Source organism: Pan troglodytes, chromosome 8 (assembly GCF_028858775.2).
Source record: "Pan troglodytes isolate AG18354 chromosome 8, NHGRI_mPanTro3-v2.0_pri, whole genome shotgun sequence".
NCBI classification, from domain to species: Eukaryota; Metazoa; Chordata; class Mammalia; order Primates; family Hominidae; genus Pan; species Pan troglodytes.
In genome coordinates this window covers 145,716,351-145,736,475 of record NC_072406.2, presented here as the reverse complement: position 1 = coordinate 145,736,475, position 20,125 = coordinate 145,716,351, and the positions used below count along the sequence as shown (strand labels likewise).

General features: G+C 56.8%; 1 protein-coding gene across 1 annotated transcript; it reads right to left on the bottom strand.

Annotated features, from left to right (window-relative positions):
- Positions 1-290: 290 nt before the first annotated feature.
- Positions 291-19,359, bottom strand: SCART1 (scavenger receptor family member expressed on T cells 1). Its single transcript, XM_063781236.1, is given in 14 exon segments — positions 291-2,442; positions 2,960-3,720; positions 4,245-4,382; positions 5,535-5,849; positions 5,926-5,994; positions 6,189-6,353; positions 6,356-6,487; positions 11,330-11,606; positions 11,608-12,035; positions 12,196-12,501; positions 12,866-13,174; positions 13,959-14,252; positions 14,985-15,302; positions 17,625-19,359. Coding segments are annotated over 13 exon segments (3,333 nt in total). The 5' UTR covers positions 17,692-19,359; the 3' UTR covers positions 291-2,442; positions 2,960-3,205.
- Between the last annotated feature and the right edge of the window lie 766 nt (positions 19,360-20,125).

The window sequence follows — 20,125 nt, the reverse complement described above, 5'->3', positions numbered from 1 at the left end:
CCCAGCCTTTCACATGCATGTGGAAGGCCCACAGAAAACAAGCCTCTGGTCACTGCCCACTCATGAGCCCTGCAGAGGACACCCCAGCCCTCTGCGGTCCCCAGCTGAGGCTCCCAGGATTCACACCAAGGAGCAGACGGGACCACTGTTGTGTCGTGGCCCCCGCCCACATGGAACGTCCTGCACACCGGGGCTCCGACCCCCCGCGCCCTGCAGGCAACGGCACACTCACCGGGAGGGAGGGTCCAGCAGTCCAGGAGCAGGGGCCACAGCCCCAGAGGGAACAATGCCATGCCTGGCCAATCTGCTGCTGCCGCTCCGCAGGCTGATGCTCTCGCGGCAGGGACGTGTGCTCTGCCCCCGGACGGAAGGTGGACGCCGACTCAGTGTGACACCTTTCTGAGAAGGAAGCCCGTGCACACCCTTGCCTCCTCCCCCCATATCAGAGCTGTCATCTGTCACCAGTGCCTCAGCCCAGACGGTGCCAGCAGCGTGTGCTGAGACCAGGCTGGGCTTCCTGCAGCTGGTGCCCGACGCAGCCTCAGGTGTGAGATGGACCAGTGAGGGCCCATTCTCAGCAAGACCCTGGTGGCCACAGGTGCTGAGACCAGCGCCTGGCGGGGGAGGGATGGACCTTCTCTGCCTCACACAAAAGATGCGGCTGAAGACCTAGGGTTGTGCCAAGCTCATGTGCTGTGAACACACAGACCCAGCAATGGAAGCAAAATCCTGAAACACATGTGTGCCCTGCGACCCGAATTCGTAAGGGATGCACGGCCTCCCTGTGAGGTTGTGTCCTTGGGAAGCCGCCAAATCCAACAGAGGATTAAATCAATGATGCGGCATCTGAGGCAAGGCCGGAAAGGGGCAGCTCTTACGCTCGGCTGGATAAACACTTGCATTTGGGCACGTCAATATGCCACCTACATGTTTTCAGAGATGGGGTTTCACCATGTTGCCCAGGCTGGTCTCGAACTTTTGGACTCAAGTGACCCGCCTGCCTTGGCCTCCTAAAGTGCTGGGATTACAGGCATCAGCCACCCCATCTGGCCTGTTTTTAAATTTACAATAATTAAGCATGTGTTATTTTATAAGCAGCATAATATCAATAAAGGTTAATTTCCAGTAGATTTGCCAGAGAACCAGTTCAGGACAGGGTGACTCAGGTTTTTAGACCTCTATGTGGGAGACCAGGAGAGTGAGAGGAAAAGATTTCCAGAAAAGGCCACAGACCCATCCACCAGGCTGTTTGTGCCGGAGCCCAGCACCTGGGACCTGCAGCTGCCTCAGGTGCTTCCCTGCACTCTAACTTGCAAAGGGCCTCTTTAGTGCCCTGCACGCGGAGTCAGGATGGCGAAAGCCCTCGGGAGGCCTTGGCGGGGGTGGGGGCACGCAGCTCTAGGTCCCCGTGTCTGTGCCAATCACCATAAAGAAACTCATAAAAACACTGCTGCTGGGAGACCTAGGGGAATAAATGGGAGGGGCGAGGCCGGCACAAAGGGCAAGGCTGAAGCGGGCAGTGATGCCAGGGTCCTCCCCGCAGCACTGACAGCCTCACTCTGCTCCCCAGGTGTCCTCCAGGTCTGTCTCATGCTCACACCTCATCCCATTTCCTGCCACCTTGCTGATCTCGCCCCTATGGCCCCTCCACAAACCTCATGCCTCCCTGCCCTCACCCACCCCAGGGACAGCCCACATCCCCTACCCCCGACCTTGGCCCCAAGGACATGCCTCGCACAGAGTCAAGCCAGGTTGGCCAACCCTCGATCAGGGGTTGTTCCCTGACAGCAGGACCTGCTGGTTCTCGTGGAGTAGGGTGTACTTAGACGTTAGGTAAGCCCTCCGCCCCACAGCTGTATCAGGAGCTGCTCCAGCTGCACCCCAGGAAGGTGGCCACACGTCCTCAGCACCACACTTCTGCCCGGAGGCCCTGTCCACGCGCTCTGGACGTCCCCTCAGCACCCTCATTGGGCTTCCTGTCTGAGGAAGGGGGCTTCTGGTTTATCTTCTCTACCCGACGTGGTCCTTGGACCCAAGCAGGGGTCCCCCTCACAATCCCAGGAAGCTGGGAGAGAGGAGGGGTTTGGGGGAGGGGAGGCAGAGTGCAGAGAGACCCCAAGGGTGCAGCTGGGGGTCCTCATTGCTCACGGAGCTGGTATCAGTGAGGCCAACAGCACACTGCCCACATGCCAGGCCAAACACAGAGGCCAGACAGAGGCCTGCACGGCCAAAAGACCCTACAGGTGACGGACTCACTGGATGTTTAGACCTGGGTGTTACCAGTATGCTGAAACCTGAGATGAAGAAGTCAGAAAAGATCTAGACATGCCTGATGATGGGGACCTGAGTGGTGGAATCCTGGGTGGGTGGGACCGTTGGTGGGTCAGGTCCGGGCAGGGTGTGGTCAGCAATGAGGATGATGGTCAGGGAAAGCTTCGGGACCTATCAGAGCAACGCAGCTGTAAGAAATGGAGATTCTGGCCCCAAGCGCCCAGCAGAACCCTCACTATCCCCTGCAGCACTGTGTGTGCAGATGGAAGGCGGGAACCCAGGGGTGGTTCATCAGGGAGCCACACTGAAGGTTGGGCCCCTAACCTTGGAAGTCAGGTGGGAGCAGAGACAAGAAATGATCCAAGAGGTTGCCTGATTGGCAGACCACTGCCTGAGTTCCAGGAGGGGTAGCCCACATCCCAACTCAATAAAACAGTGAAAACAATGTGGGATTGGAAACACACAAAGTCGCCCTCAGATGAGAAGACAAAGCACCAGGCTGAGGCAGACGGCTGGGCCAGAACAGAACCTGGACCATGGTGGTGTATGTTGAATGTTTCTGGGTTGAATTAATGATGCATGAGTGAGTTCAAAGGGAGTTTAATAACATCTGTTTTGAGAGTGAGGACAATAAAGACCCCAGCCCTCCCTGGTTTATCCCACTCTCTCAACACACTGACATCCCCACCGTCAGCTCCAGGTCATCACGTCCTGGGGCAGAGGCCACCATGGTCTTCCATCCCAGCTTCAGCTTCGGGACCCAGGCTGAAAGGAGCCCCGCCTGTGTTTAGGGAGACAGACACAGGGTCCATTGGGGTGCTGAGCGATTTCTCAAAGCCCCAGGAGTTCTCATGTCCTGGTTTCTGGCTGGGAAGCAAAGCCACAAAGGGACAAGGATGGGACACGGTGGGTCGGGAGACAGTGATATGGCTTCTCACAGTGACCTGGGCTGCCCAAGGCCCCTCCTGCAGCCAACTGGGACAAGGTGCTGGAAGGACACTGCACAGCTGCCAAAGTAACCCAGATATGGACCTACGACCTCCCTAAGTCCACATCTACCCACTGGGAGATGCAGCTTTGAAAGGACAGCCAAAAGTCCTACTGCCTCAGGCCTGAGACAGGAGAGAAAGTCACGGACACATGAGCAGCAGCTCTCAGTCCTTTCGATGTAGGCGCTGGCCAGAGCCGTGCCCTCTGCATCGGAGCAGTACAGCAGGAAGAGCACCGTGGACGCCAGGGCACAGAGGTGCACACCTGCGGGGCTCAGCAGCACGCTGGCCTCCTCCGCCTCCTCCCCAGCGCCATCCTCAGGCTCTCCCCCATCGTCATAGTCCTCCTCCAGGCCCAGGTCCGCAGATGCTGCAGGTCCCTCGTCTTTCTCCCCCATGGGGAAGTCTCCGACGTCCTCATAGACACCCTCTGAGGACAGATGGCCTGACATCTCCCAACCTGCAAAGGCCACACCAGAATGTTCTAGAAGAAATGCTCCTGCAGTCTAAGCCCACCCTGCCTGGCCCCTGCAGTCTCTCATGCACACCAACACCCCTGGCTCCTCTGTCAGCAGCCCCCACAGACAGCAAAGACCCCCGACCAGGGGCCACTTTCTACTCAGGGCACCCAGGACTGCTGTCCTAGGGTGGGACCGGTGGTCTCAGCCTCTGAACACACCCAGGAAAGCCCCCCATTGCACATAAGTCATAAGGGGTCAGCAGAATTCTGAAGCCGGTTCTCACTCCAGGCCGCCCTGGGAGCGTGGATTTTCTTGATCCAGCACATCGCGGGGGCAAAGCAAGACTCAGACTCAGGGTCCCTGAGGCCCCAACAACTCATGGGTCCACAGACAGTCACTGAGCAGTCACCACGGGGAAGGCCACTTAGCATGCAGGGTCTGCAATGACCAGGGCCCACATAGCATGCCCTCCAGCCTCCCCATCCCAGGCCCCTGCTCACCACACCTGGGCACGCCCACCTACCCCTGCAGGCTGCTCTGCGGCGACACCACTGTGTCCCCAGGAACAGGGAGATGATGCCCAGGAGGGAGCCAAGGACCAGGCAGGTGATCTCAGGCAGGGCCCAGGCCTTGTGGGCAGGTGGAGGGGCCAAGGGAGGGGCTGTGGGGCACAGTGAGAGGCAGGGCCTGCTGTGCACCTGGGCTGCCTGGGCCACTGTGACCCTGGCCCTGGAGGACCTCAGCCTCACAGCAATGGGGGGCACCCCAGGAGAGGTGGGCCTTTGTGCTGCCTGAACAGGCGCTCCTCCCTTGGAGAGACAGGTTGAGGCCACCGCACGAGAGGCCCAGGTGGAGGGCCCAGGTGGGAGAATCCAGGGGTGTGGGCCCTGGTAGTGGGTACAGGTGGAAAGGCCCAGGTGGAAGAATCCAGGCCTGTAGGCCCCGATAGTGGGTACGAGCAAGGAAGGCCCACGTGGGAGGGCACAGGTGGACAAATCCAGCTGTGTGGGCCCAGATAGTGGGTACAGCTGGGAAGGCACAGGTGGGGAGGCATGAGTGCAGGGCCGAGGTGGAAGGCACAGGTGTAGGGCTCAGGCGGGAAAATGCAGGTGGGAAAATCCAGGTATGTGGGCCCAGATAGGAGCATCAGAGGGATGATCTGGGGAGGGGGTAAGGCCTGTGGAATGTGCTTATCATCCTGACTGCCCACTGCCCTCAGCTCTGCCTTGGACACAGACCTAGTGTCCAAGGGGCCACAGCTTTCAAGGGCCAACAAGCCCCCCAGCCACCAAGGCGATGGCCCCAGAGAAGTGGCCATGTGGGGCCTGGGGCCTCTGTCCTCGACACCCCCAGATCTCCATATATTCCCTCAGGTGGGCACAGGGAAGGACAGCACTTTCCATCAGAGAAAGGGGGTGTCCTGGTCGCGATGGTCAGCCCTGAGCCCCAGTGCAGGTCCCTGCGGGGCTCAGACATACAGGACAGGCGGGAGCTTGAGAAAGAGCCACCTACCCAGCGGCGGCGGCAGCACGGCGGTCCCTGGGGCACCCGCAGTAAATGGTGGCAGGTGAGGGCCAGGATGGGGAGGCAGCCACAGCCCTGAGCTGCACAGACCCTCACCCGGACCGCTGCAGCAGCAGCCCAGCCCACTCAGCCTGAGCTGACAGGACTGGCCAGGAGCACCCACAGGGGACCACACCATGGGCAGTCTCAGGGCTGGGCGCTGGGGATCCGCTTGAGGGGAAAGAGGACGGAGACCACCACGGGACTGAACCGGCGCCCCTCTTCCCAGCCCTCCCCCGCCCCCACTCACCCCAGCAGCGCACGCCCGCGTCCTCCTTGTGCGCGCAGTCTCCGCGTCCCCACCGCTCCGCAGGGCAGCCCCACAGGGACGCCTCGCTGCCCCGGCACCCCACCTCGTCCAGCCACACGGGCCCGGAGCCAGGGCCAAAGGCGGCGGCCCCCAGGGCGGCGACGGCCCGACCGCAGCCCAGCTGGCGGCACACGACCTCCGCGTCCGCCAGGTCCCAGCCATCGTCGCACACGGTGCCCCAGGAGCCCGCGTGCCAGAGCTCCACGCGCCCGGAGCAGCGGTCCTCGCCCCCGCGCACGCGCAGTGCGCCCTCCTCTGCAAAAGGGGCTGCGGTCACTGCGGGGGCTGGACCGGGATGGGAAAGAGGACAGCGACAAGGACAGAGGGGTACCTGGGCAGCCGAGCGAGGAGGAGCAGTTGAGGGGCTCCCCGGCAGCCTGTGGCCTGTCCTCTGACAGTCCTGCGGGTTAAACAGCAGCTCTGAGAGCTTCGGTGCCCAGAGAAGCTTCAGAAGGAAGGCTGTGGATCCTAGTGACCCCCAGGCCCAGGCTCTGATTGAATGGCATCCCCTGTAAGTGACCTGTCAGGACAGATAAACCTCTTCCCGGGCACCCCCAGAGACCTCTAATGCCCACCTGCACAGGTAATCCAGACCTGCTCTCAAAGGTCGCAAGAGTGCGGGTGCCATGGGTGGGAAGGGCATTGCCACAGAGTGGAGTTGGGCAGCCTGCAGCACTCGATGTTGTCCACCCAGGCGGTCCCGGTGCCCGCAGAGGGGAAGGGCCTGTTCTCCAGCCAGCCCCACTCCCCACACCCCAGCTGCTTGCAGATGATGGACAAGGAGAGGTCCTTCAGGGCATTGCTGCACACGGCGCCCCAGGTCCCATTGTAGAACACGTCCAGCCACCCAGCACAGCAGCAGGTCCCACCTCGCAGCCTCAGAGCCACCGACTCTGCAAGGCAAGCACAGTCAGGCCAGGGAGTGCCCTGCCTGGGCACCATGGGCAGTCTCAGAAGGAGGGGGCTAAGCTCAAGGGGTCCCAGCACTGAGATCAGTTATAGAAACAGTATAGAGCTTCTTCAGAAAATTTAAACTAGAGCTACTACACAATCCAGCAATCCCACTGCTGTGTATAGACCCAGAGGAAATGAAATCAGCCCAGCAGAAACATCTGCACGCCCAGGTTCACTGCACACCCAGGTTCACTGCAGCACCCAGGTTCACTGCACACCCAGGTTCACTGCAGCACCCAGGTTACTGCACGCCCAGGTTCACTGCACGCCCAGGTTCACCGCAGCACCCAGGTTCACTGCACGCCCAGGTTCACCGCAGCACCCAGGTTCACTGCACGCCCAGGTTCACCGCAGCACCCAGGTTCACTGCACGCCCAGGTTCACTGCACGCCCAGGTTCACTGCACACCCAGGTTCACTGCACGCCCAGGTTCACTGCAGCACCCAGGTTCACTGCACGCCCAGGTTACTGCACGCCCAGGTTCACTGCACGCCCAGGTTCACTGCAGCACCCAGGTTCACTGCACGCCCAGGTTCACTGCATGCCCAGGTTCACCGCAGCACTCAGGTTCACTGCAGCACCCAGGTTCACTGCACACCCAGGTTCACCGCAACACCCAGGTTCACTGCACACCGAGGTTCACCGCAACACCCAGGTTCACTGCACGCCCAGGTTCACTGCACACCCAGGTTCACCGCAGCGCCCAGGTTCACCGCAGCACCCAGGTTCACCACAGCACTATTGACAATAGCCAAGATGTGGAATGAGTGCAATGTCCAACAACAGATACATGGATAGAGAAAATACAGCATGTACACAATGGAGTTACTCAGCCATTAAAAAAACAATAAAATCCCATCATTTGCAGCAATACGGATGGAACTGGAGGACACTGTGTTAAGTGAAACAAGCTAGAAAGCTAAATAGCACATGTTCTCACTCATAAATGGAAGCTTAAAAATGTTGATCTCCTAGAAGTGAAAAGCAGAACAGAGGATACTAGTGGTTGGGAAGGGTTGGGGGAGGGAGGGATAAGAGGAGATCTGTAAAGATACAAAATTACAGCTGGATAAGAGGAATAAATTCTAGCATTCTATAGCACTGTAGGATGACTGTAATTAACAGTATATTATATGGTTTCAAATCGCTGGAAGGAGGATATTGAATGTTCCCAACACAAAGAAATGATACATGTCTGAGATGATGGCTTTGCCAATTACCCTGATCTTATCACTACACATTATATGGATTGAAACACCACTATGAACCCCATAGAGATGTACAAAGATTGTCAATTTAAAAAAAGAAAACAGAAATGTGGTACATAGATGCTATGGAATACTGTTCAGCCTCAAATAAGAAGGAAATTATGTGATCCGTGACAACATGGATGAACCTGGAGGACATTATGTTAAATGAAATAAACCAGGAATGGAAAGACAAATTCTGCATGATCCCACTTACATATGGGAGCAAAAAAAAAAAAAGTCAAATACGTAAAAACAATAGAATGTGGTTACCAGGGGCAGGTGGTGGGGGAATGGGGAGATGTAGGTCAAAGGGTACACAACTGTGCAGGATGAATAAATCTAGAAACCCAACATACAGCAGGAGGAATGTAGTTAATAATATTGCATTGTACACTGGAAGTTTGCTAGGAAAGTAGATTTTAGGTGCTCTTACCACAAAACCAAACGTAACTTTGTGAGATGGTGGAATGTTCATTAGCTTGACTGCAGTAATTATTTAAGTGTGTGTGTGTGTCTGTGTGTGTGTGTGTACCTCAGTCCCATGTTCAGAGATAGCTTTGGTCCTGAGTGATCAGTGCCCAAATATGTTCAATGTTACCCTTGGAGCAGTGTAAAGTCCAAAAGACTAATATGGTCACCTAATGACATGTTAGACAATCCTTTAAAGCTGCGCCATGGAGCACTGTAATAACGCTTTTAAAATACCTATACCAGGATACTTGGAGAACATTGGGTATGAATCACATCTGATAGGATCATATCTAATTAAAATAAGCTTAGAAAGAATACTGGAAAGAAATACACTGTAATAGAATACAAAAGTGTCCATAAGTATCCCCTGCCTGTTTCCACACCCTCTCACTGAGTCTGTGCCCCAGTCCTTGAATCACAGCTGGCTTGGGACTTGGGTCAAGGAATAGGGTCTGAGACTCTGTGCCTGTTCCTAGGCTGACACTGCTATCATTTTTGGAACCAAGGCTGGATCATGACAGAAACAGAGCCTCCACTACTCCTGCCTTCAGCCAGGGCCCCGAAGCAGGGCTCCACCTAACCATCAAGTGACCGAAGGCACTAAGGGAGCCCGGCTGGGACAGAGAACCAGCAGCAGAGCACAGCCAAAGGCAATGACCACAGAGGTCGGAGCCACACACATTGCTGCTGCTGCCTGTGGCAGGGCTGGTTACTCAGCATTAATTTCACATATGTTACGCATTCACGATGGCTTTATCTCTGGGTGTTGGGATTACAGATGGTTTTTTCTTTCTAATTTTTTGGACTCAAATTTTAATAACATGTAACATACTTTATATCTCATTCTCTCAAAGATATTAGCAATATAGTATTTTTGTAAGTCTATCAAAAGAAATCTTCTACCTATGTCTAGAAATTACTGTTCTAATTCTTCTTTAAAATAGCTTCTGCCCCTCAGATATGAACAGTCCCATCTGGTTTCCCAAAACAATCAAAGTTTGTACCCTGGACGTATGCACAGGACCTTGGGCAAAGCAGCAGCATAGGCACAAAATGCAGGCCATGTGGGTGGCCCAGAGCTGAGCAGGGCTCCACGGCCTGCCTGTCCACCTGCCCACACCTGGGACAGCAGGAGCCACGAGTGCCCCGCCCCACCCTGGGGATGCAGCCCTGTCAGGCAGGGACCCTGAGGAGCCTGGAGGGGCCAGAAGTGACCGAGGCATAGCTGAGACCCAGGTGAAAAAGAGGCAACCCCAGGAATTGAACTGGCTGTGCCCAACATGCTGGCTCCAGCAGATGGTCTGACTGCCGGGTGCCTGTAGATGCCAGCTCAGATGGGGTCCCCAGAATGAAGCTTCACAGAAAAACAAATAAAGCAGCCACCGGAGGAAAATGCTGCAAACCAGAGAGCAAGGACCACATGGAAGATGCAGAGGAAGGGCTAACATCAGCCACTTTCCACGGAAACCAGCAGAATGTTCTAGAAAATGACCTGTCATTCTCACTGAGATGCCAGAAAAAGATGGACCTTTTATGAGAGCAGAGCATCATGTCATTAGGAGAAAACAAGCTGCCGAGAATAAAGACACAAAAATGAGATGATGGACGAGGTGAGGAGGGCGAAATGATACACCAAAGGACTGAAGAGCAGAATCGACAGAAACGCAGATTGTGACGTGGGTGCCACCTGGAGAAACACCCCAAGAATGCCTGCGGAAAGAGTCATGCCAAAATTAATTTCAGAAGCATAGGGAAGACTCAAACTCACGAGACTCCAGCATTGCATACAAAGAACACAGTAATTGAAATAAACGTAATAATCCAAGATATCGCTGAAGAAAGCGTTCCTAAAGTAAAATATAAACCAAAATCAATGAGAAGAGCCCACACTTGGATAAGCTGCCAGAAACTCTGCCAGCTTCCAGCCTCTCCCCCAGGGTTGCCTGGAAATACCCTGGGAGACCGCAGGTCAGGTGGGCAGCCTGTGACCCGCTCAGGAGACCGCAGGTCAGGTGGGCAGCCCGTGACCCACTCACAGGCTTCTCCAGAGAACCCATCCCCCAAAATGACAAAATTCCATCACCCAAGAATGACCACACCTGGACAAGATCAGAACACAAAGACGCTCAGGTATGTGTGAATAATAATAATAATAATAATAAAGCTCATCCACCATCTCAAAAATAGTCTGCAAAATGGTCAGGTGCGGTGGCTCACACCTGTAATCCCAACACTTTGGGAGGCTGAGGCAGGTGGATTGCTTGAGTCCAGGAGTTTGAGACCGGCCTGGGCAACATGGTGAAACTCCATCTCTACAAAAATAAACATTAGCCAGACATGGTGGCACATGCGCGTAGTCCCAGCTACTTGGGAGGCTGAGGCAGGAGGATGGTTTGAGCCCAGGAAGCAGAGGTTGCACTGAGTCAAGATTGCACCATTGCACTCCAGCCTGACCAAGATCTTGTCAAAAAAAAAATAAAAGTCTGCAAAAAGTTCTCCAGTACACCAAAATATGGATCAAAATTAAGAATCTGAAGCCAGTGGCAGTGCCTCACTTCTGTAGTCCCAGCAGCTTGGGAGGCTGAGGCTGAAGGATCCCTGGACTACAGGAGGTCAAGACTGCAGTGACCGGTGATGGGGCCACTGCACTCCAGCCTGGGCAACACAGTGAGACCGTCTCAAAATCAATCAATCAATCAATCAATCAATATTTAAATAAATATAAAATATTTTAAAAATATATAATTATATATATATATGAATTCCGGATGGAAACTTCAAGCGCACTTGAGCTGGTGACGGCGGAAAATGAGCCCAGGTGGGGCTGCCCCAGGGCCAACCTGCGACAGGAAGCTGACCAGCTCCCCAGGTGCACGGAACCAAAGTACTTTGTCCGGTAGCACTTACTATACCAAGAGGAACCTCACCCAATCCATTGTGGAAGTTCTGCATTCAGGGAAGAGAACAGCTCCCGATAGTTTGATGCTGTTCTGGAAAGCAAGTGCGCATGACTGTACGTAATAAAACAGCATGATCATTCCGTACCCAACGGCCGCTCACCTGAGCAGAAGACGCCGGCGTCCTCCTTGTGCCTGCAGTCGTGCCGCCCCCAGCCCGCCGACGGGCACTGCCACAGCGCAGACTCGTGGCCCTGGCAGCCCAGCTCGTCCAGCCAGATGCGCCCTGCCCCGGCTCCGAAGTGTGCGGCCCCCAGGGCGCTCAGGGCGCGGCCACAGCCCAGCTGCCTGCAGACCACGTGCGCGTCCCGCAGGTCCCAGGCATCGCCACACACGGTGCCCCACGCGCCCCCGTGCAGCACCTCCACGCGCCCCGCACAGCGCCCCGGCCCCGCGGCCAGCCGCACCCTGAGGCTCCCTGTGGAGAGACAGAGTCAGGGCGCCCGGGATCCCGTGGCGACGGGCCATGGGGGACGCGGTTCCGCCCTCACCGGAGCACACCACGCCAGCGTCCCGCGAGGTCCCCGCGGGCTCCTGCAGGGTCGCGGACACGTTGCACTGAGTCAGGCGGGTTTCGGTGCCCAGACAGCGCACGCGGCTCAGCGCCACCTGGACGGATCCGCGGCTGGGGGCAGGTGCGTCATAGGCTTGCTGGGCCCCTCCGCACCCGAGTTGCCGGCACACCACGCCCGCGCCGTGCAGGTCCCAGGCATCGTCCAGGACGCGGCCCCACACGCCATCCAGGGAGACCTCCACGCGGCCGTCACAGCGGCTCTGTCCTTCACTCAGTCGCAGGGCGTGGGGCAGACCTGGGGATGGGGACGCACAGGGGCCCAAGATGTCAGCGCGAGGGACCCAGGACCACCCCCCAGCAGGGCCCGTACCTCTCCGCCCCCTCTGTCCTTCCTTGCACTCCTCTGTCCATGCCTCTCACTCACCCTCCTGGTCCACCGTCCTGGCTGCACCCACCTGAGCAGACCGCGGAGGCTGTGTTTCCCGGGACACAGGCCGGGGCCCCCAGGGTGCTTACCGGGCAATTCCACAAGTAGGGCTCTGTCCCCTCACAGTGAAAGGCGTCAGGCCAGATGGCAGCATCCCCGTCCCCAAAATGGCCTCCTCCAGGTGCGGCCACCGCGTTGCCACAGTTGAGCTGGTGGCAGAGGACGGTGGCATCTGCTATGTCCCAGTGGGTGGCACAGAGGGGTGCCCAGGACCCCTGCACCTGGAGCTCCACGTGGCCCTCACAGCTGCTGCTGCCGTTGACCATCCTGAACTCTGGGGGAGAGGAGGAGCCAGCCTGGCTTGCAGACGGCCGACCCAGAACATGGCTGTCTGTGGTCATTTCCTTCCTTCACACCCAGTGGGATGGGCACAGAGCCCAGCCTTGGTCTCACCAGCTCCCCCACCCTCCTCTGCATCAGCATCCAGCTCACACAGCTCTCCAGAAGAATTTGATCTTAGCTGCAGCCTTGGGGTACATCACTCTACACCCAGTCTCTTCCCTGCGCTTCTTTCAACCAACAGAAGCAAACATCAAAAGCACCCACACCTACTGGCCAGAGGCACCTTTAGGGCACGAAGGGATTTGACAGAGAACAAGGCAGGGCTGAGCCTTCAGAGCCCACACACAGGACTTCACCTGAGCACCTGAGCCCCGCGTCGTGGCCGTGCCCACACTGGCTCCCGCGCCCCCGCGGGCAGTGGAACAGCAGCGACTCGTTGCCCACACAGCGGAAGGCCTCCGTCCACACCGGCCCCGAGCCCCGGCCGAAGCGGGCACCCTTGGGTGTGGACACGACCGCCCCGCACTGCAGCTCCCGGCACACCACGTGGGCCGTGGCCAGGTCCAGGTCCGCATCACAGACGGTGCCCCAGGTCAGGCCCCGCCTCACCTCCAGGTGCCCGGCGCAGGGGTGCTCGCCGCCCACCAGTCGGGCCTCGGTGTGTCCTGGGGGCAGACGTCCTCTCAGGCAGGAGACAGGTGTTCTCAGGTCAACAGCCTGGCCCTGAGCCTCAGACTGCAGAAGGCTTCAGCCAGGGGCTATCACCTGCAACTAGGCAGAGGGTCTGCCAAGCACAGGCAGGAACTTGCAGCCACAGGCCCTTCCACCCGGCACCCAGAGCAGAGCAGACGTCCTTGGCCGCATCACCAAGGTCAGGGTCAGGGTCACCTGCTGCAGGTGCCCACGTATTTCACAGCCTCTGCCTGTCCGGGGCCATGACAGCAACACCCTCTGCAATCCCAGAGGTGAGGTCAGGGCACCCCTTGGTCCACTGAGCACCACCCTCTCTGGGGTACCGCAGCAGGCAGACTATCCACCTCATTTCAGCTGCTCCTCATATGCACAACAAGGCCAGGAGCTGTGAGACCAGTGCAGCTCACACACACTTGAGGCAGGGCTGGGAAGAAGTGACCTCTACCCAACCCCGATCCATGTTAGACATGCAGAGATCACAGCTGAGGCGGCTCAGACTTGCAGCGGCAGCCAGGACCCCTAGATGGCCTGCGGGTTCTGAGCCAGGACACCTCTGTGGGGCCACCAGAAACTCAGCTCCACTCTGCTGAGAACCAGCGTGAGAGCTGAGGCCCTTTCCCACCTCTGCGCCCAATGTCTCATGCAGGACAGGGGGGCCCATCCGTGGGAACGCCCACCCCCCTTCCCCCTGCCCTCCCCAGGTCCAGGCCCAGCATCATCCCAAGGGTCACTGGGAACATCAGGTGGCAGCGTCACCCGAGCAGTCCACCTCTGCGACCAGCCGCAGGTCGCAGCCGCTGCGGAAGTTGTCCAGTCTGCAGCTGCGGATGGTGGGCTCGGTACCCCTGCAGGCCAGGTACTTCCTGACGACGCCCACGTCCCGGCGGGGGGCCTGGAGCACAGGGCCGCACCCCAGCTCCCGGCAGAACACCATGGCCTCCTCCACATGCAGGCCACAGAGGCGGTCCACCCCATTCACGTTTCTGATCTCGGGGAGTCCCGCGCAGGGACTGCGGCCCTTCACCAGCCAGAGCTCCCGGAAAGTGCCATCTGTGGAGCACAGGCCGGTCCTCCTTAAGGTATGGACCCAGCTGGCCGCATGGTCACTCGGCAGCTCCTTTTTCAGGGAGGAAAGTGATGGGCTGAGCCAGGGCCAGCTTCAGGGGCAGGTGACTGGGCAGTCACACAGGGCCCTGGGCTCAGAGAGACCCCTGTGCCCAGCTTCATGCTCTGCTGCTGGTCTCCTGAAACAAGGGTCCCCGCAGGGTCCGTTCACACTGGGCCCCAAAATGGTAGGAGGTCCTGGCCAGGTGGTTCAGCTTCAGAGGCAGGACGCTATGAGGGGGTCCTCACAGCCACATAAAGTGTGAGGGACAGCTGAGGACCCTCGAGCCAGACCTCAAAGGGAAAGCGTGTACCTGTCTGTCATTTGTCTAAGAAACCATGATCAGCTACCTGTGTGGGCCTCAGGCGTCCACAGACCCCGCCCCCGCTCGGCTGCTGCCTCCCCAACGCCTGGGCCGCACTCTGCTTCCTTCCTCCACTCTCTGACTCTCCCTGGCGTTGGTTTTTCCACAGCTGAATCTTAACAATCAGGATGGTCCCGGTGCCCAGAGAGGAGCCCCTCCCAGAGAGAGCTCCAGACCCACAGCCTCCCCCCTCCCCGCCCGTCTCCGAGACCTGCCATCCTCCCAGTCCTCCTCCTGGTCCTCCCACTCCTCCTCCTCGTCCTCCCAGTCCTCCTCCTCCTCAGCCCCGCCCCCTTCACTCCTCCCTACTTACTGGAGCACAGCGCGACCACCACCCATGCGTGGGGGCACGGGCTCTGGCACCATGAGCCAAGGCTGCACTCCCAGAGGGAGGACTCGTTGCCCCGGCAGGACACGTTGTGAAGCCAGGGCTGGGCCATCTCTCCAGGCAGCGGGACATACTTGGGGGCGCCCACGGCAGGGCCGCAGCCCAGCTGCCTGCACACGACAGAGGCCTCTGCCAGCATCCACTGCTGGTTGCACACGTATCCCCATGCCCCGTGGTGTCGGACCAACGCCACTTGGTCGCACGTGCTGTGTCTGTACGCCAGCCTCAGAGCACCTGGTCCACCTTCAGACAGACAGGTCCAGTTAGAGGGGCCAGAACCAACCAGAGGCGCAGGAGGAGATGGCAGCCGCGGCAGCGGGGAACGGCCTGCGAGGCCTCAGCAGCAAGTCGGGCTCCTCTCACCCCACCAAGCAGTCCCAGAGAGGTGATGGGCACGGCTCACAGAGAAACCCTCACCCCGTGTGTCTTCCCGGGGGCTACTCCCCTCCCTGGCCCTCTGGAGCCCCAACATCATGGAGGACCCCATCCCCCAGGCAAGGAAGTCCCCTGTCCTCCTGGGTCTGCAGCTGGGTGGGTCCTCCCACCCACTCTCTGCCTCCCAAGCATCATTCCCCCACTTCCACTGGAGGCCCTGTGGTCTCCAGCCCACCACTGTCACACCTGCCCCACCCACGTGACTGTCCACACCCCTTGGAGTGCCCCGCTCACCCTTCGGTCCTGTCCTCTGCAACCCTGAGTATCCAGGAAAACCACCCCTGCCTGCCCTCCCACTATGCCAAACCCAGCCCCACTACCCCACCCATACCGGCTTCCAGGCAGGATCTCACCCTCCATGGTCTCTGAGCATCTCAGCTACTCCAGCACCTTCTCTCCCACCCCCCATGGAGGCACCCCTAACCACCCTCTCCAGGCCTCTGCAACCCCACATCAACACGGCCACCCCGAGGAAAATGAAGCAACCAGTAGGAGGAAGTCCATGTGGGTGGTGCTGTGTGGTCCCAGAGCAGCCTCCAGGGCCCCTGGAGGACTCTCCACACCCAGAAAAGAGCCTCCCCGATGGCAGTCAGGAGCAGAGGGGGGACCCCGCCTGGTCCAAGATGAAGACCTTTCCCTCCCGCCTCCTGGGGAGCCTTGAATCTCCTCCCTCTCAGTCTTCATCCAACCCTCCACACCCCCCAGCCTCCTCATCACCCTCCCGGGGAGCCTTGAATCTCCTCCCTCTCAGTCTTCATCCATCCCTCCACACCCCCCAGCCTCCTCATCACCCTCCCGGGGAGCCTTGAATCTCCTCCCTCTCAGTCTTCATCCATCCCTCCACACCCCCCAGCCTCCTCATCACCCTCCCCACCTGGTTCTTCTCAGGACATGGATGCGTGCCGGTGTCTGCAATTTTTTCTTTTTTAGACAAAAGTCTCGCTCTGTCACTCAGGCTGGAGTGCAATGGCATGATCTCAGCTCACTGCAATGTCCACCTCCAGGGTTGAACTGATTCTCGTGCCTCAGCCTCCCATGTAGCGGGAATTATAGGCGCCCACCACCACGACTGGCTAATTTTTGTATTTTTAGTAGAGATGGGGTTTCACCATGTTGGCCAGGCTGATCTCGAACTCATGACCTCAGGTAAACTGCCCGCCTCAGCCTCCCAAAGTGCTGGGATTACAGCCATAAGCCACCACGCCCGCTATGAATAGCTTTTCATTTTATATTTTCTAAAGCTATTTCTTGTTGTAATAGAGAATTCCGGCCCTTGTGCTTGCGATCGTTGACACAAAAGCAAATCCCTTCAACCCCAGGCTTCCATCCATCTGTGGCCACATTGCTGCCTTTCCTTCAAATCCTAACCTCCTCTGCCCTTTCTGCAGCTGCCCACAGACTCCCACCCCACCGCTGGGGGTGCGGCTCCGTCCAGCACCAGGTCACCGCCCTGCTGGGCACCTGGACCAGCCCTGACAGTGAAGTGTTCCTCAGCCTCAAGGGCACCCTCCCCTGCCTCCCGCCCAGCCCCACACTCACATCATGGCTCCATGCCCACGTACGCAGGTCCCCGGGGCTCCCTCTCACCTCCAGCCTCTCCTGCTGTTCCTTCTAGCTAGACCCCCCTCTCTACACCTCCCTGCCCCTGACCCAGCAGCCCTTCCACATGGCTTCACACCCCAGTGTCCCCACCTGGGTGCAGCATCTCCATGGGACCCCATGCTCAACCTCACTGCCAGATGCAGCCAACCCTCCCACCTCCTTCCCAGGACCTCAGCCCTGCTCCAGGGCACGTGGATGCAGCAGCCCCCGCAGGACCCCTCAGGACTCTGTTGATCAGGGTCATTGGGACCAGACACTGGGCCGTGTCCCTCATTTTGTCCAGGGCCTGACCCAGCCCTGAACCCTGGGTTCCAAGCAGCGGGGCTAGGGTCTGGGGGCCCTGAGGTCACAGGGATCCGGCCATGTGGAGTCACCTCCCTCCTGCCCCAGCATGTCCCACCCACTCTGGGCTGAGTGAGACCCAGGCAGACGGCAGGTCACTGCAGGGACCCTCATGCCCCGGGGCCTGGGCATCAACAGAGCTGCTGCCTCCAGAAAGTTCCATGGATGAAGGAAGCAGAAACTTACCAATGGGGACTGCCCAGAGATTGAAAAGAAGGGGCCCGAGTCCCAGGGTCCAGAGAGCTGCCCTCATGGTCCCACAACCCTCTGGGCTTCAGCAAGCTCTCGCTGCTTAGCTGGGGCAATGGCGGAGGTCACAGCCCAGAATCACATATACAGAAGTGGGAGCTGCCAAGGACCTCCAGGGTCCAATGGGGACAGCCACAGCCTTTCCAGAGCGAATCAGCAGCTCTGCCTCTCATCCGTGAGCAGAGCAGCCAATGCCTTGCTGGCCTGAGCATCACCAGACATGGGGAGGGTGCAGGCTGTGGGTTTCCTCCCACACTGATCAAGCTGCTGATGGGACTAGACCCAACCATCAGGCAGGTGGTCCAACCTGCCCACAGCACAGCATCAGTGAAGCCCTGCGTCTCTGCCCTCCACCCGGGCCCGTCGGCTTCAGCCATGCCACCACCACAGAAGGCAGTGGCCCCAGACAGCCAAGGAGGCGTCCTCTGTGCCGGCAGATGGCACTAGCAGAGTTAGGGGTAGGGGTAGGATTAGGGTTTGAGTGGGAGTCCCAGCAGCACCAGAAGAATGACACGGAAGAGCTTTGCAAGAACTCTGAGAACTGAACTGTCGTTGGAACCAAAACCCTTGAGAGAAGATACAGTTAAGAATCACTCATCATGTGAAGACCCAGGGACACGACCATTTCAGTAAGAGATAACCAACTAAGGGCGGCACCAGGAAGAGTCAGGTGTCAGAATTATCTGACAAGGATTTTAAAACAGGCATCATAAAAATGTTTCCACAACAAATTGCAAATGCTCTTGAAATAAGTGGAAAAATTGAAATCTCAGCAAAGAAATAGAAGTTATAAAAATGGAACAGGCTAGGCGCAGTGGCTCACGCCTGTAATCCTAGCAATTTGGGAGGCTGAGGTGGGCAGATCACCTGAGGTCAGGAGTTCGAGACCACCCTGGCCAACATGGTGAAACCCTGTCTCTACTAAAAATACAAAAATTAGCCGGGCAGGGTGACATGCACCTGTAGTCCCAGCTACTTGGGAGGCTGAGGCAGGAGAATGGCGTGAGCCCAAGAGGCAGAGGTTGCAGTGAGCTGAGATTGCACCACTGCACTCCAGCCTGGGTGACAGAGCAAGACTTTGTCTTAAAAACAAAATGAAACAGTGGTAAGGATGTGGAGAAATGGGACCTCTCAGATTTTGCTGGTAGATTCAAAAATGGTGCAACTGCTTTGAGAAAGTTTGGCAGTTTGTCAAAATGTTAAACAGAGATACTCCTGGAAGATACCACTTGAGCCCAGAAGGGGCAACTCCACTCTTGGGTACATATCTAAGAGGAATGTAAACTTATGTCCACACAAAAATCTCTACATGAATGTCCATGCAGCATTATTCATAATAAAGATGAAAACAGCTCACGTGTGCATCCACTGATAAATGGAGAAACAAAATGCGGTATGTCCACATTATGGAATGTCACTCAGCCATAGAAAGGGAACAAGGCACTCACACAGGCTGGATGTGCGTCAACCTTGAAAACATGCTCAGTGAGAGAAGCCAGATGTAAAAGACCACATACTGGGTACGATTCCATTCATATGAGATTTCCAGAATAGGCAAATCAATAGACAAGGAAATTAGATTCATGGTTTCCAGGGGCGGAGAAGGAGGAAAGAGAAAATGACTGAAAATAGTATAGTGTTTTTCTTTTTTATTTTTATTTATTTATGTATTTATATATTCATTTATTTATTGGGAGACAGAGTCTCACTTTCTCATCCAGGCTGGAGTGCAGTGGCATGATCATAGCTCACTGCAGCCTCAACTTCCTGGCCTCAAGTGATCTTCCTACCTTAGCCTCCTGAGTAACTGGGACTATAGGTGCATGCCACCATGTCTGGCTAATTTTTAAAATTTTTTTGTAGAGATGGAAAGCCTTGCCATGTACCCAGGCTGGTCTCAAACTCCTGGCCTCATCGGACCCTCCCACCTTGGCCTCCCAAAGTGCTGATATTACAGGTGTGAGCCACCACAGCCAGCTACAGGATTTCTTTTTCAGGTGATGAAAATGTTCTGAAATTAGTGGTGCTGGTTGCATAATCCTGAATATACTAAAATCCTCTGCACCACACACTTTAAAAGAGTGCATTTATGATACATGAACCTCAATTAAATTGTTTTTAAAATAAATGATTACAGAACTGAAAATATAATAACTGAAATGTTAAAAACTCAATGAACGGACTAGTAGAATGGAAATGACAGAGGAACCAATGAACCTGATGATACATCAATAGAATTTACACAGTGCAAACAACAGAGAGAAAATAGAAAAATTCATAGAGCCTCGGGGATCTGTGGGACAATAATAACAAGACTTAATCTTTGTATCTGGGAAATTCAGGAAAGATAAGAGAGCGTGTGGGGCTGAAAATGTATTTAAAGTAACAACTACTAAAAATTCTCCAAATATGGTGAAAGGCACAAAACTACAGATTCA